This window comes from Mobula birostris, chromosome 25 (genome assembly GCF_030028105.1).
Source record: "Mobula birostris isolate sMobBir1 chromosome 25, sMobBir1.hap1, whole genome shotgun sequence".
In the NCBI taxonomy this organism is placed as follows: Eukaryota; Metazoa; Chordata; class Chondrichthyes; order Myliobatiformes; family Myliobatidae; genus Mobula; species Mobula birostris.
In genome coordinates this window covers 48069535-48095657 of record NC_092394.1, presented here as the reverse complement: position 1 = coordinate 48095657, position 26123 = coordinate 48069535, and the positions used below count along the sequence as shown (strand labels likewise).

General features: G+C 41.3%; 1 protein-coding gene across 2 annotated transcripts in view; it reads left to right on the top strand.

Annotated features, from left to right (window-relative positions):
* ap2b1 (adaptor related protein complex 2 subunit beta 1) overlaps positions 1-26123 on the top strand; it is a 265422-nt gene that overhangs the window by 151282 nt on the left and 88017 nt on the right. For both annotated transcript variants that reach the window (XM_072243607.1, XM_072243606.1), the window contains one exon: positions 4511-4640. In XM_072243607.1, the coding sequence (XP_072099708.1) occupies positions 4511-4640 (130 nt within the window). The remainder of the gene's footprint in view (positions 1-4510; positions 4641-26123) is intronic.

Genomic DNA, 26123 nt, shown 5'->3' with positions numbered 1-26123 from the left:
GGTAGCTATGTGGGTCAGTGGTTTTATAGTAGATATCGCTGGATGGTTGGTCTCCTGGAAATCCAAAAAAAAGTAGAGGGGTCTGAAATTTGAGAGCAGACTGGAATTTACTAGCCAAAGTGATAATATCGAGCACAGGAAGCAACACTGATATGATTATTGTGTAGCAGAGAAAGAGTTGAGGGATGCAAGTGTAGGTTTGGAACAAGGACTGTTCTACATAGCCAAGGAAAATATGGTATCATTGAGGGCTATGCGAGTTCCAAGGTTACATCTTTGACTTGTGGAAAGTGGAAGGAATCAGAGATGTTGAAAAGATTCATTTTAAGTAACAGAGAAATTGGGGGAGAGATGGGTAAAACAAAGGGAATATCTCAGATCGGATGAAACCAGATGACTTGATGTGATGGTTAAAACCACGCTAAGCAGCTTTATTTGAGAACTAATACCACTTAGTTCCACTGGCTGTGGAACTGTGAGGAGAGTTGGAGCAGGAGCTTAGATACATGATTGCATCAAAATACTGTTTTGATAGAAAATTTATAGACTTGTTCTGTGTATTATTTTTCAAGATGCAATCAGGCATTGAAAAGTAGGTGATAGTGTGTAGAGAAATACAAGGCATCAAAACCTTGAATTCCTTCAGAGCACATAATCTACCAAAATTGGTTTTGAGAGGCATGCAAAAACAGCAATCTATTGAAGTTATAACGTACTGACGAATTCAGTCACTACTGGGTCCATTTGTTGTAGTGTTTAATTATTGTGGTTTCATGTTGTGCCTGTGATGACTTATTTTTCAGTTTGTAATATCTAGGATACCAGCCTAAACACTATTTGACCTATCCTGTAGCATGATTTTATTTATTGAGATACACTGCAGAATAGGCCTTCCGACCCTTCGCACCGCCCAGCAATCCCCAGATTTAATCCGTGCCTAATCACAGGACAATTTACCATGACCAATTAACCTATCAACCAGTGTGTCTTTGGACTCTGGGCAGAAACCCATGTGGTCATCGGGAGAACGTACAATCTCCTTGCAGGCAACTGCAGGAATTGAACGCAGGTCACCTACTGTAAAGCATTTGCTATGGTGCCTAAACCTGCTAATGCGCTTTTGGCATCTGCTGTCAGACTTCTCTCGCTGCAATTTATCTGTGACAATCTTGTCACAGATCTCCTAAAATTTTTTAAAAAGTTATTTAATATGTGCATTATTTTTACACTAAGATAAAAGCTTTCCCAGAATTTAAGAGTACATCTTTAGCAGCAAAAGTATGTTTTAAAGCAATCATTTCTGAGCTTAGAATAATATTTTTGTATCTTCACACGGATTCCCTGGAGAGCAGTGTGCAGCAGATCGGCATCTGTAGGAAAAAAAAACAGAAAATACTCATCAGATTGGGGACAAAAAAAAACACAGAACAGAATGAATGTAATTTATTTAGAATGCATACGTTATTCTGTCCGTAGATCCTGTCTGACCAGGAAATTTCTGGTATTTTCTGTCTATTTCTGATTATTCTTATTACCAAGATCTGGATTATTTTGCTTGTGAGGATAGCATCAACTAATTAATAGCCTGATTGGTCACAAGATAGACTTCACTCCCATGGTTGCAACCATCTTCATTTTTCAGAGACTGGTGTAACACATACAAAGGAGATAGCAGGGAGCTTGCACGTGCCTCCATCGGTTATGGATTTACTGCTGATTTCAACCCAGTATTCAGAAATTCTCCCAAGGATTATCTTGATTTTTGATGTTACCCAGGTGCTTGATAGTATGATGTGCTGATATCAAGAGGCACTTACTCAATAATAAACGGTTCACTCATGCCCAACTTACATTTCACTAAAAGCACTTAGCTCCTGAACTTATCACAGTCATGGACCAGAGAGCTGAATTCTAGAGAAGAGCTAAAAGTTATTAACCTCGGTATCAAGAAGGTATTTGGCCAAGTATGATGACATACTGAGATGTCAGCTTATTTCATGTGCACAAGTCTCTGGAGCCAACTGTTTCACTCAGCCAGGGCTAACAAATGTTTAATGTGTGAACTTTCTCTTTGCTATTATTTTAAAAAAGTATTTTTAGCCTTTGATAGTCAATTGTTTTCATACATGTGTCCAGCCTGTCATATTAAAGGGCAAAAACCAAGTTTTTTTGTGTTTGATCTGTGTTCTGTTCAATAGTGCTTTGTGTTTTTTTTCCATTATGTTCAGTATAATCAGATTTTCCAATTATTTTTAAATAATTTCACTCAAAATTGCATCAATTTTAGTTTTTTTTGTAATTGATTATCATAGTCATACTTTATTGATCCCGGGGGAAATTGGTTTTCGTTACAGTTGCACCATAAATAATAAATAGTAATAGAAATAGTAATAGTAATACTACTATTAGTAAATAGTAATAGTCATGGAAATAATAAATAATAATAGAATAGTAATAGAAAAATAGTAATAAATATTTAAATAGTAATATGTAAATTATGCCAGTAAATTATGAAATAAATCCAGGACCAGCCTATTGGCTCAGGGTGTCTGACTCTCCAAGGGAGGAGTTGTACAGTTTGATGGCCACAGGCAGGAATAACTTCCTATAACTCTCTGTGCTGCATCTCGGAGGAATGAGTCTCTGGCTGAATGTGCTCCTGTGCCCACCTAGTACATTATGTGGTGGATGGGAGACATTGTCCAAGATGGCATGCAACTTGGACAGCATCCTCTTTTCAGACACCACCGTGAGAGAGTCCAGTTCCGTCCCCACAACATCACTGGCCTTACGAATGAGTTTGTTGATTCTGTTGGTGTCTGCTACCCTGAGCCTGCTGCCCCAGCACACAACAGCAAACATGATAGCACTGGCCACCACAGACTCGTAGAACATCCTCAGCATCGTCCGGCAGATGTTAAAGAACCTCAATCTCCTCAGGAAATAGAGATGGCTCTGACCCTTCTTGTAGACAGCCTCAATGTTCTTAGACCAGTCCAGTTTATTGTCAATTTGTATCCCAGGTATTTGTAATCCTCCACCATGTCCACACTGACCCTCTGGATGGAAACGGGGATCACCAGTACCTTAGCTCTCCTCAGGTCTACCACCAGCTCCTTAGTCTTTTTCACATTAAGCTGCAGATAATTCTGCTCATACCATGTGACAAAGTTTCCTACCGTAGCCCTGCACTCAACTTCGTCTGCCTTGCTGATGCATCCAACTATGGCTGAGTCACCCGAAAACTTCTGAAGATGACAAGACTCTGTGCAGTAGTTGAAGTCTGAGGTGTAAATGGTGAAGAGAAAGGCAAGCGCACGTACTGTGGTCTGCCAGTCAGGTAATCAAGAATCCATGATACCAGGGAAGCATCCACCTGCATTGCTGTCAGCTTCTCCCCTAGCAGAGCAGGGCGGATGGTGTTGAACGCACTGGAGAAGTCAAAAAACATGACCCTCACAGTGCTCAATAGTCAATTCAATCATGGGCTGAATAGTCAATTTTCAGCTAATTACTGTTGAACCAGCCAGCATTTAATATTTCAGATCAGAAGGTGGGTGAGGATCTTTGCCCTACTGTTGCTCACGCATCCATTTTATAACCTGCATCAACTACCACCACCTTTTAACCCATATGCAGGTCCTGCCTAATCTTCTGTCCCATCCTCAAAGTTTGCCATTTATCTTTCAACTGTGACCCCTGATTCTAAACTTTCCAGATGGGGGAGCACCATTTCTGTGCCTGCGCTGTACACCCCTACAATAATTTGGTATACTTCAGGATATCATCCTGAATCTCACTTTCAGCCAGTTAATGCTTTTTAAGTAAATTTCAAGTAACTTTTCAAGTGGGATTTGGCCACTTTTTATAAAAAGGGAACTGAGAACACCCCACAATCCAATGCCTTTGGATTTTTTTTTCCCTGCAGTACTCTTGGTTACTGTTTGTGAATCTACTAATTCAGGTGTCATATCAAGGAAATGAAAGGTTTCATTGCATACCATAACTTTGCAAGGGTAATATAAGAGATTATAAACCCAGATAGTTTGTTGTGTTTTTTTTTTAAATTGGTGAAGCATGCAATCAATTCAGCCCAACTTGGCAATATCAGTGAAATTATATGTATCTGATTTGCCTTTGTAGTAGTAGTTATGCACCAAAGCAATTGACAATTATGAGTGAATTATTCTTTACACAATGGAGGGGCACCCTGTTTCCGTGATACACTGTGTTACATTCACAAATCTCTTCAATTCTTGGGCAGAGTAATTGCCATACCACAGAGGATGCTTTCTCTGGCACATTGGCTGGTATCATAAGGTGATCAAGATTCCCTGATGGATACTTGATTCAGGGGCAACTATCCTCCTTTCTTCTGCTTTCCACCCAAACAATGAAAGACTGGTTTGACTTGAATAGTAGTCTTGTTTAAGATAGGCACAGGCTGGTTCGGGAAAATAGGAGGGAAAAGTACAAACCTATTTTAATGTATTTTGTCTTTCTTTTACAGCTTTGGGGTGATTCCTACAACTCCACTTCCAATTCACACTCCACTAATGCCAAATCAGAGCATTGATATTTCCTTACCACTGAATACCATTGGCCCAGTGATGAAAATGGACCCACTGAATAATCTTCAGGTGAGGCACTGCAATCTGCGGTGAAGACATAATAACAATGGTGAACAATTTCTTTGATAATAAAAGCAAATAGGTTATGTTACACAGGTTAGACGACAGCTGAAGTACTGTATGTGATAGTGATTGCAACACAACACCCAAAGGACAAGATTGTATTGAAGAGGGCTCAAAGTAGACCCAGGGATGGAGTATTTCAGTTATGTAGAGAGATGTATGGGCTGGGATTGTTTTCCTTGTTTCAGAGATGGTTATAGGGAGACCTGATTGAAGTGTGCAAAATTTTGAAGGGCATTAATAGAGTAGATAGTAAGAACCCTTTTTTCCACATAGCTATAAAATCAGAGAAAATAGGTTTAACATTCAGGGTAGGAGATTGAGAGGTTATTTAAGGAAGAATACTTTCACCCAGGGGTAGTTAGATGACAAGTGGTAGGAAAGGCAAAGATTCTCACAACATTTAGGAAATATCTTGACCAACACTTGTCACAATATGAGTCTGTTGCCAAGTGCTGGAAAATGAGTTTGGTATAGGTGGGGATTTGATGATTGGCATGGGCGTGCTGGGGTGCGGGTCATGTTTCTGTGCCGTATGACTATCATTTCTAGTGTATTTCACAAAGCAGCTTCAAGTCTCCTGCTTGGCATTAAATGAACATCAATAACACATTACAAACAGCAAGACAAGGATTATATTTTTTTTTTAACAAGTAAAAAATCCAGCTTCAAAGAATACGTAATTCTGTGGATTGGTGTCCTTACTAAGACCGTATCCAATGACGGGTGGGACGTGACGCGGTTCTGTATAGGTGCTAAATTAAAAGGCATGACCTCCAAGATTATGATCTCAGGATTGCTACCCGTGCCACATGCTAGTGAGACAAGAACTAAGAAGATTATACAGTCTAATACTTGGCTGAGGAGTCGGTGTAAGCGAGAGAGCATAAGATTTGTGGATCATTGGTCTCTGCTCCAGGGAAGGTGGGACCTGTACAGAAGAGATGGTTTGCGCCTGAGCTGGAGGGTGATTAATATCCTAGCCGAAAGGTTTGTTAATGCTGAAGGTGGGGGGAGTTTAAACTAGAGTTGCAGGGGGATGGGAACCAGAGTACCAGAACAGTTAGTGGCGAGATTGTGGAGGCAGACAATGGAAAGACCTCAGACAAAGTTAGGAATCAAAAGGTTGAACATGGTGCAAGAAATTCGAAAAGGATGAATGTAGGACTGAAGGTGTTGTATCTGAATGTGTGCAGTATATGAAATAAGGTAGATGAACTTGCAGCACAGTTTCAGATTGGCAGGTATGATGTTGTAGGCATCTCTAAATCATAATTGAAAGATCTTAGGTGGGTTCTTGATGTTCAAGGATACACGTATTGAAAAGAAAGGCAGGAAGGCAGAGGGGTGGCGATGCTATGTTAAAAAAAATGAAATCAAATCATTAGAAAGAGGCAGCATAGGCTCGGAAGATGATGAATCATTGTGGATAGAGCTAAGGAACTGCAAGGGTAAAAAGACCCTGATGGGATTCTCAAGCACAAGGAAATCTGCAGATGCTGGAATTTCAAGCAACACACATAAAAGTTGCTGGTGAATGCAGCAGGCCAGGCAGCATCTCTAGGAAGAGGTACAGTCGATTTGGGATTCTATACAGACCCCCAAACAGTAATAAGAATGTGGCCTACAAATTGCATGCCAAAAAGAGCAATGTTACAAAAGTCATGGGGGACTTCAATATGCAGGCAAATTGGGAAAATTATGATGGCGGTGGATTACAGGAGGGGTAATTTCTAGACTGCCTGTGAGATGGCTTTTTAGAGCAGCTCATGGTTGAGCCCAGTAGGGGATCAGCTATTCTGGATTGAGTATTCTGCAATGAACCAGAATTGATTAGAGAGCTTAACGTAAAAGAACTCTTGGGAGACAGTGAAAACGATGGTTGAATTCACCCTGAAATTTGAGAAGGAGAAGCTAAGTCAGATGTATCAGTATTACAGTGGAATAAAGAGAATTGCAGAGGCATGAGTGAGGACTTGGCCAGAGTTGATTGGAAAAGAACACTGGCAGGGATAGCAACAGAGAAGCAATGGCTGGAATTTCTGGAAGCAATTTGGAAGGCACGGGATATATATGTCCAAAAGAGGAAGAAGTATTCTAGAGGAAAGATAACACAACCATGGCTAACAAGCAAAGTCAAATCCAACATAAAAGTCAAAGAGAGGGCATAGAATAGTGCAAAAATTAGTGGAAATTTGGAAGATTGGAAAGCTTTTAAAAACCTACAAAAGGCAAGTAAAAAGTCATTAAGAAGGTAAAGATGGAATATGAAAGTAAGCTAGCCAATAATATTAAAGAGGATACCAAAAGTTACTTCATTACATAAAGTGTAAAGCAGAGGTAAGAGTGGACCACTGGAAAACAATGCTGGAGAAGTAGCAATTGGGGACAAGGAAATAGGGACAGGCTGCATAAAGTTCTTTGCATCAGTCTTCACTGTGGAAGACAATAGCATTATGGTGGAAGTTCCAGGTGTCGGAGCATTAAGTGTGTGAAGTTACCATAACTACAGAGCAGGATCTTGGGAAACTGAAAGGTCTGATGGTAGATAAGCCACCTGGACCAAATGGTGTTCACCCCAAAGTTCTGAAAGAGGTGACTGAAGAGAGTGTGGAGGCACTAGTAATAATCTTTCAAGAATCACTAGATTCTGGGATGGTTCCGGAAGACTGGAAGATTGCAAATGTCACTCTATTCTTCAAAAAGGGAGAGGGGCAGAAGAAACGAAACTGTAGGTCAGTTACTCTGACCTCAGTGTTTGGAAAGATGTTGGAGTCAATTATTAAGGATGAGGTCTGAGTACCTGGAGGCACATAATAAAATGGGCCGTAGTCAGCATAGTTTCCTCAATGGAAAATCTTGCCTGACAAATCTGTTGAAGTTTTTTGAAGAAGTAACAAGCAGGATAGACCAAGGGGAATCAGCTGATATTGCGTACTTGGATTTTCAGAAGGCCTTTGACAAGGTGCCACACGTGGCTGCTTAACCAGCTATGACCTCATTGTATTACAGGAAAGATTCTAGCATGGATAAAGCAGTAGCAGATTGGCAAGAGGCAAAGATTGAAGGGAGCCTTTTCTGGCTGCCAGCCAGTGACTAGTGGTGTTCCACAGGGGTCTTTGCTGGGACCAGTACAGGTGGAGGGGCAGGTAGTTTTGAGGAAGTAGAGAGGCTACAGAAGGAGTTAAACAGATTAGGAGGAGAATGGGCAAAGAAATGGCAAATGGAATGCAGTGTTGGAAAGTGTATGGGCATGCACTTTGGTAGAAGAAATGAAAGGGTACTCTATTTTTGAAATGGAGAGAAAATACAAAACTCTGAGATGCAAAGTGACTTAGGAGTCCTTGTGCAGGATTCCCTAAAGGTTAATTTGCAGGTTAAGTCTGTGGCAAGGAAGGCAAATGCAATGTTAGCATTAATTTCATGAGGACTAGAATATAAAAGCAAGGATGTAATGTTGAGACTTTATAAAGCACTGGTGAGACCTCACTTGGAGTATTGTGAGCAGATTTGGGCCACTTATCTTAGAAAGGATGTGCTGAAATTGGAGAGGGTTCAAAGGAAGTTTACGAAAATGATTCCAGGATTGAATGGCTTGTCATATGAAGAGTGTTTGATGGCCCTGAGCCTGTATTCATTGGAATTCTAAAGAATGAGGGGTTATCTAATTGAAACCTATCGAATGCTGAAAGGCCTTGACAGAATGGATGTGGGGAGAGTGTTTCCTATGATGGGAGAGTTTAAGACCAGAGGACAGAGTCTCAGAATAGAGGGGTGTCTTTTTAGAAAGGAAATGAGAAGAAATTTCTTTAGCTAAAGAGTGGTGAGTCTGTGGAATTCTTTTCCACAGGCAACTATGGAGCCAAGTCCTTTGGTATATTTTAAAGCAGAGTTTGATAGATTCTTGATTGGTCAGGGCATGAAGGAATACAGGGAGAAGACAGGAGATTAGGGCTGAAAGGGAAATGGATCAGCCATGATGAACTGGCAGAGCAGGTGCGATGAGCCAAATGGCCTAATTCTGCTCCTATACCTTATGGCCTTAATTCATAATGTACTAAATGAGGGCCCTAACACACTGGAAAAGAGATCTGTATTATTTATTATATTCAACACAGAGTTCAATGGGATACAGGAACCCGAGATACTATCAATGAAGAACTCTCAGGAGTCACTGTGCATGAACTAAGTTGCTTTGCTATTTTCTTGCCACTTTATTGAAACAATATGGTGCATGGTCTGAATATATGTCAGTAGCTGGAAAGAAAATAGATGACTTGCTGTTAGAATGAAATGCCAAGACATTGCCTGGATCAGGATTTTCAAATTGCATCCCTCATCGATTTCTATAATTTTTTTTTATTTTCTTGAAGTTGGTCTTTTAAATGTATTTATTTGCAGGTAGTTTGGAAATGGCATGTTGACCTTTATTGTAAAGAGGCTGTACTTTAGAAATTGGGAATTATTGATACAATTGTCCAGAGTACTAGTGAGATCATATTTGGAGTACTGTGTACACTTTCGGTCTCCTTATTTATTAACGTACATAGAGGCAGCCCAAATGAGATACACTAACCAATTTCTACAATAAAATGGTTGTTTTATTACAATTGGCTGAAGAAATTGGCTGTATTCTTTTGAGCTTAGAAGGATAAGGAGTGATTTGGAGATTTAGTGATGCAGCATGGTAGCAAGTCCACATCAACCATTTGCACCCATGTGATTAATTAACTACTAACCTGTATGTCTTTGGAATATGGAAGGAAACCAGAAAACCTGGAGGAAACCCACACAGTCATGGGCAGAACCTACAAACTCCTTACAGACAGCGACGGGAATTGAATCTGGGTCGTTGGCGTTGTAATAGCTTTATACTAACTGCCACACTACCGCGTTGGTCCAAATCTTAATAAAAAGCATTTTAGATCCTAAGGGACATCCGAAAGTCGATGTTGGGATATGGGAGAGTATCGAGCAAAGGGTCGCAGTTACAAGATTAGTGAGCAGTCATTTTAAACTAGGTCAGAGGAATTGCTTCGCATAGAGCATGATGAATCTATACCATGGAGGGTTATGGAGTCTAGAATTGTTGGAGCCATTTAAAAAGAGTACTTGGGTAAACCTTTGAAAGATGGAACAATTCAGGGCTAAGGGAAACAGGCACAGGCATAGAGTTGAAACCTAGGACGTCAACTGTGATCATACTAAATACTGTGGCAGACTTAAAAGGCCAGGTGGTCTAGTCCGACTCCAAGATAGTGTTTGGCCCCTCTGTTACAATTGCAAATGCATTGCCTTTTTTCCAAATTCAGTACCCCTAAACACTGCTGTTGCATTTTGTAAACCACCTCATGATTTCTCTTGCAAGAGAGAAAAATAAGCAATGCCAAATTACAGCTCTGGTGATTTCTTAGTAAACAATGATGAAAGGTGCAGAGCCTTCTCAAAGATGTGTCAGTAGAGGATCATGACGTTAACACAACCATGACAACTGTTTAAACTTATTCAAGGCTTGTAAAAAGCAACTGAATTTGTCATAATCTTTACCAAGGGAAAAGGCCTCTAATAGAACAGTTAAAGAATTGCGAATCAGAATCAGGTTTAATATCACCAGCATATGTCACGAAATTTGTTAACTTGGTGGCAGCAGTACAATACATGATAAATAACAGTATATTAAATGGTTAAAAATAGTGCAAAAACAGAAAAAAAGTGAGGTAGTGTTCATGGGTTCAATGTCCATTTAGAAATCGGATCTTCCATCAATTCACCAGATTAATTTGCTTGCATTTAAGCCATAGCTAACTGTTATTTTATGGCATTTAAATTGATAACAATTAATTAATCTGGAAATGAAAAGAATTGAATTGTTCATTAAATTGTTGTGAATCTGTCTTTTGGTGTATAATGTATTTAGATAGTTAATATCAGCAACATTCAACAAGCAAGTGCTTTTTCCCTCAGAAGTAATTTATAATCACCCATATTGGTGATAGGAAGGTCTGCATTAATAATAGTGTTTAAATACGTCTAAGTGGTGATATCTTAAGAGATTTTCTTCCTTTGTTTGATATCCACTTAGAACAAGCTATATTATTACAATTTGGCTTTAGCTATAGCGAATTTGAACAATATGTAAATCTGCTCTAGCTCCAAACATCTTAAAAAAAACTTGCTGCAGATTGTCTCTATGATAATGAACAATTATATCATTTCAGATGCCATTTAGATGCAGTGAAGGTGATTGCCCATATCCCAGAGCAGATGCAATTTTCTATCATTCTTTTTTATATTAGAGATACACATGATGTTAATAGGCAGCGAGGATATTGAAATGTTTATGAATGGCATCCAACTGGCAATGTGCACTGATACAAACTGGTGCAAAAGACAATCCATGTGTTGGATGTGTTGTGATTAGTTTGTATGCTGGCAGACTGGAGATTGAACGATGTCATATGTTACAATGAAATGTATTATCGATGTGTTCCAGTTCAGCCAGTAAAGCAATATTTTGTTAAATTGATTGCAAGCATATCTATTTCTAACATGTAATGCAAGATTATTTTTCATAAGATTTTTACTAGTCATGACCATTATGCGCCGTATGGTATGACGTGGGTGATCATGGTCTCATGATCATGATTGTTCTTGGCAAATTTTTCTACAGAAGTGGTTTGCCATTGCCTTCTTCTGGGCAGTGCCCTTACAAGATGGGTGACCCCAGCCATTATCTATTTGGCCCCTGTTGACCCACCACCATTTTACTGGTAGACTAACTTTATAACTAGGATGCGATAGGACAATGATTAATTTAATACATTAATATTCCAGCAACTGAAGCCTATTGATCTAGAGTTCAAGTCCCATACTGACAGCTGAAGGAATCAAATTCACAGTATTTTGAAAACCATACTATTTTACTGTTGTCCATCAGGGAAGGAGATCCACTGTTCCTGATTTGGTTTGAATGCAACTCCAAACCCATTAAAGCAGTTAACTCTCATCTATCCTTTGAAATGCCTCAGCAAGTTACTCACTTCAGGAGGTAATTAGGGAAGGACACTAAACACTCAGCATCACCCACAGCATATAAACAAATACACAATTAGCTTTCGAAAAAGACAGATAAAGCAGCATGCTTACAACTGACTGCAATAAGGTGTATTTTATTAAAAGATGGCAATGTGTGCCAAACAATATTCAAAGTGGCCTCTGCTGACTTCATCAAATGTGCAATCAAAAAGACTGAAATGCAGCGTTTTTCTGAGGAACATTATGAATAAAGCACATATGTCAAGGTTATTTCTGTCATGCAGTGAATTTTCATTCATTAAGCCCTCCATTGGTTGGGGTCAACCATAGATGTAGAGTCCAAACAGTCTACTTAATACACAAGCTAATATCACTTGGCAATACTGAGTAATATGGCTTGTATATTCTACTAAATTCACTGCTTGGCACATGAATTTAGTGACATAATTTGATGACAGAGTAATTTGTCAATTCTGAGCTTATATATAAGCAAATACTTCGAGAGACTGGTTAAAGACTATATCTGCAGCATGCTACCACCCACACCGAACCCCCTGCAATTCGCCGACCGATGGATCTGATCTGCCAATGACACCACAGCCACAGCACTACACACTGTCCTCATTCACCTGGAGAGGAGGGATGCATATGTTAGAATGCTGTTCCTGGACTACAGTTTGGCATTCAACACCATTATTCCCTCCAGACTTAGACAGGAAGCTCAGAGACCTCATCCTGCACCCCGCCTTGTGCATCCGGTTCCTAGACTTCCTATTGGATCACCGACAGGTGGTACGGACAGGCTCTCCTCACCTCTACCTCTGACCCTCAACACAGGTGCTCCCCAAGGTTGTGTCCTGAGCCCCTGTCTCTACTGCCTTTACACCCAGACTGTACTGCCACACACAGCTCCAATCCGCTGATCAAATTGGCAGATGACACGACTTTGATCAGCCTTATTTCTAGTGGTGATGAGACGGCCGATAGAGGAGAGGTTGATACCCTGACACCGTGGTGCAAGGATAACAACCTCTCTCTCAATGTCCAAAAAACAAAAGAGCTGATTATGGATTACAAGAGGAAAAGAGACAGGCTTGTCCCAATCAACACCAGTTGAGAGGGTGAGTAGTTTCAAGTTCCTCAACATACGCATCACTTCCAAGTTTGTTGGGGGGTGGGGGGAGAAAAAGCATAACAGTGTCTCTTCCACTTCAGGTGACTGAAGAAATTTGGTATAGGCACCATTGAGAGCATACTGACTGGCTGTATCACTTGGCACTGTGATGTAACCTTGACCACTGGGCACTGTGGAGAGTGATACAGACAACCCAGCGCATCTGTGGATGTGAACTTTCCTCTATTGAGGACACTTATAGCAGCAGATACAGAAAGAAGGCCTGGAAGATCATCAGGCGCACCAGTCACCCCAACCATAAACTGTTTTAGCTGCTTCTGTCTGGCAAATGGTGCTGCAGCATTAAATCCAGGACCAACAGGCTACGGGACAGCTTCTTTCTACAAGCCAATAGACTTATAAATTCACATAGCTGTAAGTTGCAACAGAGTCATAACACAAAGATTTTTACTCCCTCAAAGTGTGGGATGTTGTTAGATTTAAATAAATTCTATTCTATTCATTAAAATATTTATGCAACTGTACAGGAAAGTCCCTCAAATCAATAACACAAATTTCAAATTTATAAATAACGTTTTAAACTTGAAAGGAATGTACTGCATGTTGTGATTGTGGTCGAAGTCATTGGAAGGGACACTGATGTTGTGGATGTGAAAGGCTTTATGCATTGTGTGACAAAAGAACCAGTTATCAGAAGATTGATGCCGATAAGAGGACAATGGGGGAACATGCAAGGTGCTAATAAGAGAGAGACGAGAGAGATTACCGAAAGGAGACATGGTTCCGAGTATTGTCAGCGACAGGTGGCTTTGAACCCTGAACTGTTTGAAGTTTGATGGACGGGCGATACCCCAGCAGGGGGATAAAAAGGGACAGGTTCGCTAAGGCAACAGACACACGGCTCCACGAGGTAACGAGACCCTGGAAGCGGTGTGCCCCCCCAAGTTGGTGGGTGTTTTTGAGTTCTGGTCGTGGGACCAGCCATAGACACACAGGGTAGAAAGATACGGTCGGGCGGGAACCTGGTGTGTGTGTCCACCCTTGCCTGGGTGCCGGGTTCACCGCAGAAGAACGATTGTATCTGGAACAGAGGGGTCACAGTCAGTGACCTCAGAAGACATTACAAAGGGCTTGCCCGAAAGCTAACTGCGAGGAATATCGAAGGTCTGTGTGGAATCTGTTCTGAATATTCATTCGCTTTCGCTCTCTCTCTTCTCCCCGCCCCAACGGCACAACAGCAATTACTGCGAACTGAACTGAACTTTGTGTCACTTGAAACTAATCATTTACCCCAGACTGCGATAGAGCTTGATTGATCCTATTATCCTAGTTCTGTGTACATGTGTGCTTTATCATTGCTAAACTGTTGAATTTATATTCTTTTGATTAGAGTACTGTGTTGCTTATTTCTTTAATAAAACTTCCTTAGTTCCAGTAATCTAGACTCCAACTAAGTGGTCCATTTCTGCTGGTTTGGCAATCCAGTTACGGGGTACATAACAATTGTGACAGACATTTTCTTGGAGATCAGCATCAGATTTAATATCACTGGCATACGTGTGTGTGTGTAGTGCAAAAAGAGATTTTTAAAAAAGGTAGTGAAGTAGTGTTCATGGGGTCAGTGTCCATTTAGAAATTTGATGGCAGAGCAGAGGAAGTTATTCCTGAATCATTGAGTTTGTGCCTTCTCTTAAGATATCACCACTTTGATGCATGTCCTTGGTGATGCGGGTACCTGATGATGGATGCTGCCTTTTTGAGGCTTTGCTCTTTGAAAATATTCTGGATGCTGGGGAGGCTAGTGCCCATGATGGAGCAGATTGAGTTCACAACTTCCTGCAGCTTATTTCGATCCTGTGTAGTTCACCCCACCCTCCCACCAGACTGTGTTGCAGTCCGTTAGAAGGCTCCCTGTAGAAATTTGCAAGTGCCTTTGGTGACATACCAAATCAACTCAAACTCCAAATGAAATATAGCTGTTGTCATGCCTTCTTTGTATCTGCATCAGTATGTTGGGCCCAAGATGGATTGTAGGAGATGTTGACAAGCAGGAACTTGAAATTGCTCACCCTTTCCGTTTCTGATTCCTCGATGAAAACTGGTGTGTGTTCCCTTGTCTTACCCCTTCTGAAGTATACAATCAATTCTGTAGTCTTACTGACATTGAGTGCAAGGCTGGTGCCCAACACCACTCAACCGGCTGATCTTTCTCACTCCTGTACACTTTCTCGTCACCATCTGAAATTTCTGCCAAGCAAATTTCTAGATGGCATTTGAGCTGTGCCTAGCCACACAGTCATGGGTGTATAGAGAGAGGAGCAGTGGGCTAAGCCCAGATCTTTGAGATGCGCCAGTGTTGATTATCAGCGAGGAGGAGGTGCAATTTCCAGTCTGCAGAGACTGTGGTTTTCCATTGTGGAAGTCAAGGATTCAGTTGCAGAGGGAGGTACAGATGCCCAAATTTTGGAGCATTTTGATCGGAACTGTAGGAATAATTGTGTTAACACTGACCTATAGTTAATAAGCAGCCTGACATAAGTATTAGTATTGTCCAGATGATCACATCTGTTAAAGAGCCCATGTGATCACATCTGTTGTAGGCCTATTGTGGCAGTGGGTCCAGGTCTTGCTTAGGCAGCAGTTCATTCTAGCCATAACCAACCATCTCAGTAGATCATATCATTACAATCAAAGATAACAGCAGGTGGTTCAATACAATTTCAATAGTTACAATGACAATGTTTGCTTCAATATTTTGGATTAACAATGTTTACACTGAATTACATATCTACAGGGGGAGGCACTTCTGAATGTTTTAGATAGATTTTCTTTAAACAAAATTTCTGAAGACAGAGAGGCAGGTGCCAGAGAACACAATAGATTAGCTATTAATTGCAGCTATTCCTGTGACCGCGTTTAATGTGTTCAGTGACAACATCAGCCTGATCTGCCAGCTTGAATTCAATCAGAATGGTGCAAATAACTTAGCCATGTTGCCTGGTTTGATTCAAACGGGTTAACACAATCTCATTGTCTTAATGTTTGCCTGATGCATATGCAGTCTCCTAGTCTGTGGATCAGTTTAACTTCAATTTACAATAAGAACATGCTTGAATTAATACCTGCAATATTCACATAACCCCAGAATACTCCCGAACACGGCTTATGCTAGAAATATTTTTAAGGAGTATTTCCTCTTACATAAAGAGAGATCTAAGCTTTCTGAAACAATTTCAAATGATTTCAGCAGACATATTGAACAGACTTTTGGAAAAGGTCAGGCTTGTGTTCTCAGTGCTGTGATGGATGAGCAATGAATCTGACTGTCATGCTCACTGAACTGTGAATAATCCTATGAGATGTCTGTGTGGGGCATGAACACCCATAAAGTTAACTGTTCTGACTAACTGGCAGCTGGACAGGATGTTTTTCACATTCAGAAATGGCTTGTCTTGACTTTCTCTTTGTTTCTAATGGGCGAGTTGCACAGGTTGAAAGGTGCAGCATAGAGTTAGGTAGGTTGTGTTATACAACTGGTTCACGTCAGTGCTCCACACAAACCGCCTCCTAACCTTCCCATAAGCACAACCCTCCAAACATCCTCCCTTTGGGAGTTAATGTGGTTTTCTTGTAAATGGTCCATGCAGACTTGGTGGAGTTTGGTATAGTTGATAGGAACTTTTGCTTTCAGGCTTTCTGGAAAAAATTTGGTTGCTCGGGACTTGCCTTCAACAATGTTTCCTTTGCAATTCACAAGCTGTAGCGACCGTTAAAAATTAGTTCCAAGTTCAGAGTAGATTTATTATCAAAATAACATACACAATCTTGAAATTCATTTTCGTGGAGGCATTTACAGGAAAAAAATAAGGAAATACAGGTGTCCCCCACTTTACGAAACCTTGCTGTTATGAAAGACCTGTTTTCGCTAACAGAAGGTGTTTTTACTGTTATGAAAAAAGGCAGCGCGTGCCCCGAGCAGCCAAGCTCCTCCCCTGGAACTGCATTCTAGTCGGCATTGCTTAAACACGTGCCTGTGAGCATCTGTGCTTTATGCCAATTTATTTTGAGCATCCGTTTGCAAGATGAGTTCTAAGGTATCGGAAAAGCCTAAAAGAGCTCATAAGGGTGTTACACTTAGCGTAAAACTAGACATAATTAAGCGTTTCGATCGTGGTGAACGAAGTAAGGACAAGGTGAGTTTGGCTTGTGGAAGTTGACGAAGATGATGTTGAAGAGATTTTGGCATCCCATGACCAAGAACTAATAGATGAAGAGCTGATGCAATTGGAAGAGGAAAGGATAACAATTGAAACCGAATGCAGTAGCGAATGGACTGAAAGTGAAGTCGTCCAGGAACTGAACCTGAAGCAACTGCATGAGATGATAGAAAAATGCTTGAGACTAAGCAGTCAAGCATGCTGTCATTTTTCAAGCCTTCCACAACAGACGATGAGCCTCGACCTTGGACAGCGAGGCAGGCAGAGATAGAAGAAGATGACTTCCCTACCCTGATGGAAACAGATGACGATGAGATGACACCCCAGTGTCCAACCACCCCAACCCCCGGGCCATGGACCGATACATTGCCGCGGAGAATGCAGCGGTAGCCGGGACGCACCCAGCACATCTTTAAGAAAAAAGCCGAAATAAACAAGCTAATTAATTACGTGCCGGGCGGCACCTAATTAATTAACTTGTTTATTTCGGCTTTTTTCTTAAAGATGTGCTTGATGCGTCCCGGCTACTGCTGCATCCCTGCATGCTCGCGGATCGGTATCGGTCAGCAGCCTGGAGGGTGGGGGCCACTGCACCACCCCAACCTGCGATGACTCAGCCTAACATACCATCATCAGTGTGCTCGGCGCTGATTTCCCGATTCCGGTAAGTGATACTACACTGTACATACATTATTTCTACTTTATATAGGCTGTGTATTTTTATGTGTTATTTGGTATGATTTGGCAGCTTCATAGCTTAAAGGTTACTGGAGAGAGTGTTTCTGCCGAGAGCGCTTGCGTGAGATTTTCGCTGTGGAGAACAGTGCGGCAGTGATTGTAGAAAAGTATTTCTACTTTATATAGGCTGTGTATTTATCATATCATTCCTGCTTTTACTCTATGTTCCTGTTATTTTAGGTTTTATGTGTTATTTGGCATGAGTTGGTAGGTTATTTTTTGGGAACATTCACAAATTTTTCCCATATAAATAAATGGTAATTGCTTCTTCATTTTACGACATTCCGGCTTTCGAACCACTTCATAGGAACGCTCTACCTTCGGATGGTGGGGGAAAAACCTGTGTATTAGAATTCACATAAAACTCTACATGAAGACTGACAAAAAACTAATGTGCAAAATAAGACAAACTGCAAATAAAAAAAAATACTGAGCATATGAATTGTAAAGAGTCTCTGATAGTGAGTTTGTAAGTTGTAGAATCAGTTCTGAGAAGTGGTGAATGAAGTTATCCACACAGGTTCAGGATCCTGGTGATTGTTGGGTAATACGTGTTCTGAACCTGGTGAATCTGTTCCTACACAAAGGATCAGAAGTAATAAGCCTTTTTTAGCATGATAAGTAGAATAATACATTTTGCTGAGATATAGAACTATTATATACTCCCCCTCCAACCTCCTATCTGTGCATTCTTCCAATCTTATGGCGTCACCATTGCGAAGGTGGTGTTGAGCATACTGTTAACTCACACACCCTTCACATCACCATCACCTGTGGGTTTACTGGGCTCTTTTGATAGCTTATCTCTATAAAGGAGACGAATAAGAAATACTAACATGCAAACTAAAGTCAGTTTGGAACTTTTTGGCATGTTACATGCATTGCAGTTGCTTGCTTAGCAACTATAAAGAGGCATGAATGGAATTACTTCAGTTGTTTTGCATGTGAAAACTGAGCATTAAATGGTGTGTGTCAAAAGAATATAGTATGCACTATCACAAAGAAGGGATGAGGCTAATTAAAAGGAAGCTAGATAAATACATAAGGGAGAAAGGAATAGAATGCAGTGATTATTGAATTCTGGTTCATATGGAGGATTAAAATCAGGATAGATCAGGGGTACCCAAAATATAGCCCAAAGTTCAGATTCGCCCACTTCTTAATTCTCCTGCAGTAGAGACAGTATAGAGTCTCCCTACGTGCCGTCCTCCCTTACTGGGCACTTCTATACTTTTAGTTATTGATATAGAACATAAAACACTACAGGCTGTTTGGCCTACTGTGTATTGCTGACCTTTTAAGCTACTCCATGATCAGTCTAATGCTTCCCTCTTTCATAAACCATAAGGCTTCATATTCCTTTTATCCCTAACTGGAAGGTTTTTGGACTGTGCGAGGAAGCCAGAGCACCTGTGAGAAGCCCTCACATTTCATGGGGAGAACATACACAGAATCCTTACAGAATGACGTAGAAATTGAACTCCAAATTTCAGAACACCCTGAGCTGTAATAGCTTTGCACTAACCACTATACTTCCATAGTGTTCCACCTACCACTTTCCGTGTGAAAAATTAAACCTACCTCTGACATCTCTTAACCTCTTAGACATTCCTTCGATCACCTTAAAAGGATGTCCTATGATATTGGCCATTGTCACCCTGGGAAAAAGACTGGCTCTCCACTGTAACTCTCATAATCTGATAAACTTCTCAAGACACTTTTAATCCTTCTTCACTCTAAAAAGAAAAGCTCTGGTGCACTTAACCTGTCCTCATAAGACATGTTTTCTAATCCAGGCAGCATTCTGGTAAGTCTCCAGTGCATCCTCTATCAAGCTTTCATATCCTCCCTGCAATGAACCAACCTAAAATGAGCTCAATACTCATGGCACAAACCAGAAGAAATCTGCAGATGCTAGACATCCGACCAACATACATAAAATGCTGGAGGAATTCAGCCAGCCAGGCAGCATCGATGGGAAAACAAGTACAGTTGACATTTTGGGCTGAAACCCTTTGGCAGGACTGGAGAAAAAAAGCTAAGGAGTAGATTTGAAAGGAGAGAGAAACACCAGGCAATAGGTGAAACATGGAGGGATGAAGCAAAGAGCTAAGAAGTTGGTGAAAGAGACAGAAAGCCTTGGAAGAAAGAGAAGGGAGGAACACCACACGGGGGCGTTGGGCGGGCAAGGAGGTAACATGGGAGAGGAACAAGGGGATGGGAAATGGTGAAGTGGGGGGGGCATGGGGAGTCATTACTAGAAGTTTGAGAAATCAGTGTTCATACCATCAGGTTGTCGGCTACCCAAAAGGAATATTACGTGTTCCTCCAACCTAATTGTGGCCTTATCCCGACAGTGGAGGAGGGCATGGATGGACATATCAGAATGGGAATGGAAAGTGAAATTAAAATGGATGGCCACTGAGAGATCCCGTTTGTTCTGGTGGACAAAGTGTAGATGCTCGGTGAAGCAGTCTTTCATTTTATGTCGGGTCTCACTGATATACAGGAGGCCACACCGGGAGCACCAAACACAGTATGTGACCCCAACAGTCTCACAGGTGAAGAGTCACCTCACCTGGAAGGACTGTTTGGGGCCCTGAATGGTAGTAAGGGAGAGGTGCTGGGGCAGGTGTAGCACTTGTTCCACTTGCAAGGTTAAGTGCCAGGTGGGAGATCAGTGCGGAGGGATGAATGGACAAGGGATTCGCGTAGGGAGCAATCCCTGTGGAAAGCAGAAAGTGGGGGGGCGGGGGGAGATGTGTTTGGTGTTGAGATCCAGTTGGAGATGGTGGAAGTTTTGGAGAATCACATGCTGGCCACGGAGACTGGTAAGGTGGTAGGTGAGGGCAAGAGGAACGCTATCTTTGGTAGGGTGGCGGGAGAATGGGGTAAGAGCAGATGTGTGTGAAATGGAAGAGATGAATTTGAGGGCAGCATTGATGATGGAGGAAGGGAAGTCCCTTTCTTTGAAAAAGGAGGACATCTCCCTTGTTCTAGAATGAGAAGCCTCATCCTGAGAGCAGATGTGGTAGAGCGGAGGAACAGAGAGAGGGAATGGCATTTCTACAAGTAGCAGAGTGGGAGGAGGTATAGTCCAGGTAGCTGTGAGAGTCCGTTGGTTTATAATAGACATCGATGTATAAGCTGTCTGAGGATATAGAGACAGTCAGATCGAGAAAGATCTCTCTCCCCTTCCCCACCCTTCAATACTCATAGTGTGGTCTAGCCAGAGTTTTGTAGAGCTGCAGCATTACCTGATGGCTCTTGAACTTAATCCCCCAACTAATGAAGGCCAACTCAACAGACACCACCTTAACCAACCCTATCAACTTGCGCAGCAACTTTGAGGAATCGATAGATGTGGACCCGAAAACCCTTCAGTTCATCCATACTGCTAAGAATCCTGCCATTAGCCCTGTACTCTGCCTTCAAGTTCAGCCTTCCAAAGTGCATCAATTCACAGTTGTCCGGATTGAATTCTATCTGTCAATTCTCAGCCCAGCTCTGTGTCTGATAATTGTAGAGGTTGTATCTGTGTCTGATAATTGTAGAGGTTGTATCTGTGTCTGATAATTGTAGAGGTTGTCCTCTTTTAAAAAGCCATTCTGAGCTGGCAGTCTATGAAATGTTAGAGCATCGTATAAAGCAAATTGTAATTATTTAATGTAACTGGGTTATTGCCATACCTTCTACTGTACCAACCATATCTCCTGGTTTAAATGGGACAGGGAGAGTTGATTTCTAAACATTGACAAGTCCAGGTAGTATTCTTTGCCTCCTGCCAATCAAACAATCTTTATTTTTATTTTATTTAGAGATACGGGGCAAAATAGGCTCTACTGGCCCAATGAGCCGTGCCTCCCACCTATTTAATACCGGCCTAATCACGGACAATTTACAATGACCACTTATCATGCACTTTGGTAGAAGGAATGAAAGTGTGGCCTGTTTTCTAAACGGGGAGGAAAAGGGACCTCGAACCATGGGAAGAAACTTGAGCACCTGGAGGAAACTTACATAGTCACAGACGCCTTACAGACAGCGGCAGAGTTGAACTCTTGGTGCCCTGAGCTGTAATAGTGTTGTGCTAACCACTATGCCAATCTATTTTCTACCCATCCATGCTATACCATGGGCTCTATCTAATCTTGTTAAGCAGCTTCATGTGTGGAACCTTGTCAAAGGCCTTCTGAAAAACCAAAAAAAAACAACTGACTCTCCTTTGTCAAACCTGCCTGCTGTTTCCTCAAGGAATGTCAGGCAACATTTCCCCTTAAGAAAACCATGCTGACCTTGTCCTATTTTATCTTGTGGCTGCAAGTACCCAGAAACCTCATCCTTAATAATGGACTCCAATATCTGAAGTCAAGCTAACTGGCCTATAATTTCCTGTCTTTTGCTTCCCTCCCTTCTTGAAGAGTGGAATGGTATTTTAAGATATTATTTATGTTTGCTGTTTTTGTACTTTTAAATTAAACTGAACTATTGTTTTTATTATTGCTTACTTCAGTCATTAACCTTGAAGGTAAGGTGTGGCTTTGCTGCCTGTCAAAGATTTCTAAAGTCATACAAGGCTCTATCACTGATCAGCAGCTACAGGTTGCTTTTGTGCTTTGGAACAGTGAGAGAGAAATACAAGTAGGGAATTCACACAACTGGTTCTACTCGGGAAAACAGAACACTGTAGAGACATTCACTAAGCCCGAGAGCATCTGTGGAAAAGGAAGCAAGGTTAATGGTTTGAGAAGCAAGTAAAGCTACAAATGCTGGAATCTGGAACAAAATAAGACAAACGCTGGAAGAATTTGGACAGTCAAGCAGCATCTATGGAAAATGCTAACTGGTTTCGCTTTCCACTGAGTTCCTGCTGGATGTTAACTCTGTTTCTTCTCCGCAGACCCTGCATGAGTTGCTGAGCGTTTCCATTTCCTGCTTTTATTTCAAATTTCCTGTAGTTGCAGTTTTTTTTAAATTCCATTTGTGCCATTGTGTTTTGGGTGTTGAATCAGAGATAAATGTTGGCCAGGGTACCGGTTGAAAACTTCTCAAAGGATTCAAAGTACATTTATTATCAAAGTATGCCTGCAGTATACAACCCTGAAATTCGTCTTCCCCACAGAGAGCCATGAAACAAAGAAAAACCCATTTAAAGAAAAACAATTCCCCCCCCACTAGACACAAATGACAACAAGAAAGAACTAGCGAAAAATGCAGAATATATAACATAAAATCAAAAGAGTCCATATTTAGCTCAGTTTAGTGTTCATTACCTGCAGGCTTCTTTGATTCATAGTCGCCCAAAATAGCAACAGAGAAAGATAAGACCAGAAACGCATCATAATGTGAACTATATTCCAATCCACAAACCACAGACCTTCAGTACTGTCCTCCAAAATATTGAGGGGGAGATAGAGACCATTCAAACACAAGGACCTTGCGTCAGGAGCAGCGAATGAGAGGTAGGTAGGTAGGTAGTGCAGAACACTCACTCGCCTCGATGTTTTCAATCTTCCTTATGCTTTAGCTGGCAAGATCAGTGAGAAATGGAGTCGATGACGGGGTCCCACCCCATGTCTAAGCTTCAAGGTCTCGTGGGTACTCGACTCCTAGAACCCTCTTGGAGACAGCAAGGTGCCAGATCACTCAACTGGCCTGAAAATACACTATCAAATTGTAGATCACAGACTCCAACAGTAGCAAAACCCCATTTAAAAGAAAAAGAAAGCTAGAAAGATGAAGTTCCATGGACCACCTGGAAGATGTCTCCCGTGGGAGTGATGTTCGTTGGCGCTATCTTCTTCTGACCACTTGAAATAGGATAATGGGATCCAGTGTTTACCTGACAGGGAAAACAGACCTTACTTTCCTCACTTTGACTTCTTATACACCTTGACAGTGAGAGACTGCACCAGAGTTCAATGCTGTGTTGACCCTTTAACCTACTCCAGAATCAATCTCACCCTTCCCTCCCACTAACCCTCCGTTTTTCTTTCATCCATGTGCCTATCTAAGAGTCTCTTACATGTCCCTATTGTATCTGCCTCTTCCATCACCCCTGGGTTCACCTATACATGCACCACACTCTGGGTTAAAAATAATAATAATCTCTCTCTCACACACACACACACACACACACACACACACACACACACACGATAAGCCCTCGCATATTAGCCATTCTGGGGGGAAAAAGTCTCTGGCTGTCCAAACTATCTATGCTTCTTATCATCTTCTATTATCAAGTCTCCTCTCATCCTCCCTCACTCCAAAAACAAAAGTCCTAGCTCACTCAGTGTAGCCTCATAAGACAAGCGCTCTATTCCAGATAGCATTCTGGTTAATCTCTACATCCACTCTAAAGTTTCCACATCTTTCCTATAACAAGGCAGCCAGAAGTGAACACAATATTTCAATTGTGTTCTAACTAGATTTTTATGGAGCTGCGTTATTAATTCGCAGCTGACTAATAAAGGCCAACACACCATATGCCTTTTTAACCACCCTGTCAACCTGTGTGGCAATTTTAATACGTTTTTAAATTATTCATGTTGCATCCAGTTGCCCACAGAGTAACAGCATAGAATATTCACATGAACAAAATACTGAGATTATTTTTCAAACGTTATGTGATTTCTACATCTTGATTTATAATACTAGATAACATCAAATTGTTGGCATTTGGGTCTGGTGACCAAGTAGGGTGCAAGAGGTCCAGGTACAATCTTTGGAAAGCCATCTCACATGGGATGTGGCAATTCTGGACTAAACTGGAATCACTGGAGGATGCTCAACAATGTGGCAGGGCTTGAATGCTATCACCTCTGACAAAGTGAAACCAAGCAACATAGGTGACAACAAGGCTTCACTTCCAGTAGACATCAATGCCTTCTATGCTCACTTTGACTGTTAAAACCTGGAGGAACCTTCACAAACTCCCAGAGTCCCCGATTTCAGTCTCTGAAGCCGACATGCGAGTATCCTTCAGGAGGATGAACCCACAGAAAGTGTCCGACCCAGATGGGGTATCTGACCGAGTACTAAAGACCTGTGCTGATCAACTGACTGGAGTATTTACTGAAATCTTTAACCTCTCGCTTCGTCAATCTGAGATACCCACCTGCTTCATGGAGGCTTCTATTATACCACTGATTATTGTCCAGTAGCACTTGTATCCACTGTGCTTTGAGAGGTTGGTGACGGAACATATCAACTCCTGCCTGAGAAGTGACTTGGATCCACTCCAATTTGACTATTTGTGTAACAGGTCCACAGCAGATGCCATTTCATTGGCTCTTCACTCAACCCTGGACAGCAGAAGTGCATATGTCTTTATTGACTACAGCTTGGCATTCAATACCATTACCCCCTCAGCTAATAACAAGCTTTGAATCTTAGCCTCAATACCTCCTTGTGCAGTTCGACCTTAATTTCCTCATTTGCTGACCCCAGTTAGTTCTGATTAGCAACAACATCTGCTCAGTGTACCACAAGGTTAGCCCCCTGCTCTACTCACTTTATACCTGTGACTGTGAGGCTAAGTACAGCTCCAATGTCATATTTAAGGTTGCTGATGACGACACTGTCATTGGCTGAATCGAAGGTGGTAACTTAAGTTTGCAAGGATTCAGCATGTCATCTAAAAGTTTGAAAAACTTCTGTAAATGTGAGGTGGAGACTGTATTCAAACACCTAGTCCCAACCCTCAGTGCCAGGGATAGAGGTAAAATATTTCAAGTAATTCCAGAGGACAATTTACCAAGTTGTAAAAACTAAGTTTTCATTGACACAAGATGTCAAGGCAAGTGGTTACTAAGTGATTGTATATAAATGGAATGCCTATCAGTATTTTTCTGGGGTGTAATAAGGTTGTATAAATCTTGGGTAGGAGTCACTATACCAGCTGTCAGAAATAATTTGCCAAAGGCATTATCATCTGTTGTTAATTAATACCAACTGGAAAGTTGACTAAGGCTGTATGGGATTCTTCATAAAACAGCTTTGCTTAGACTCTTGGCTTAACTTGATGGATTGCCCAGGAGGGAATCGTGGAACAGATGGAATGGCCCTTAATCTGCTCCCAGTTTATTTCCTAATTGGATGATAGCAGCGTTCATTACTCCTGAGCATTCTAATCCTGTCGTACTAGTTCCACTCTCTTGAAGAATGCCATCTAATAAATCATCTCATTACCACCTCTAAATTCACACTTTGCCTCCCTAGTTTATAATTGGGTCAGCACAGGATTTTATCTGTTAAGTGATTTTAAAGTTTGCACACTTGTTTACACTATGTAGAATCTAC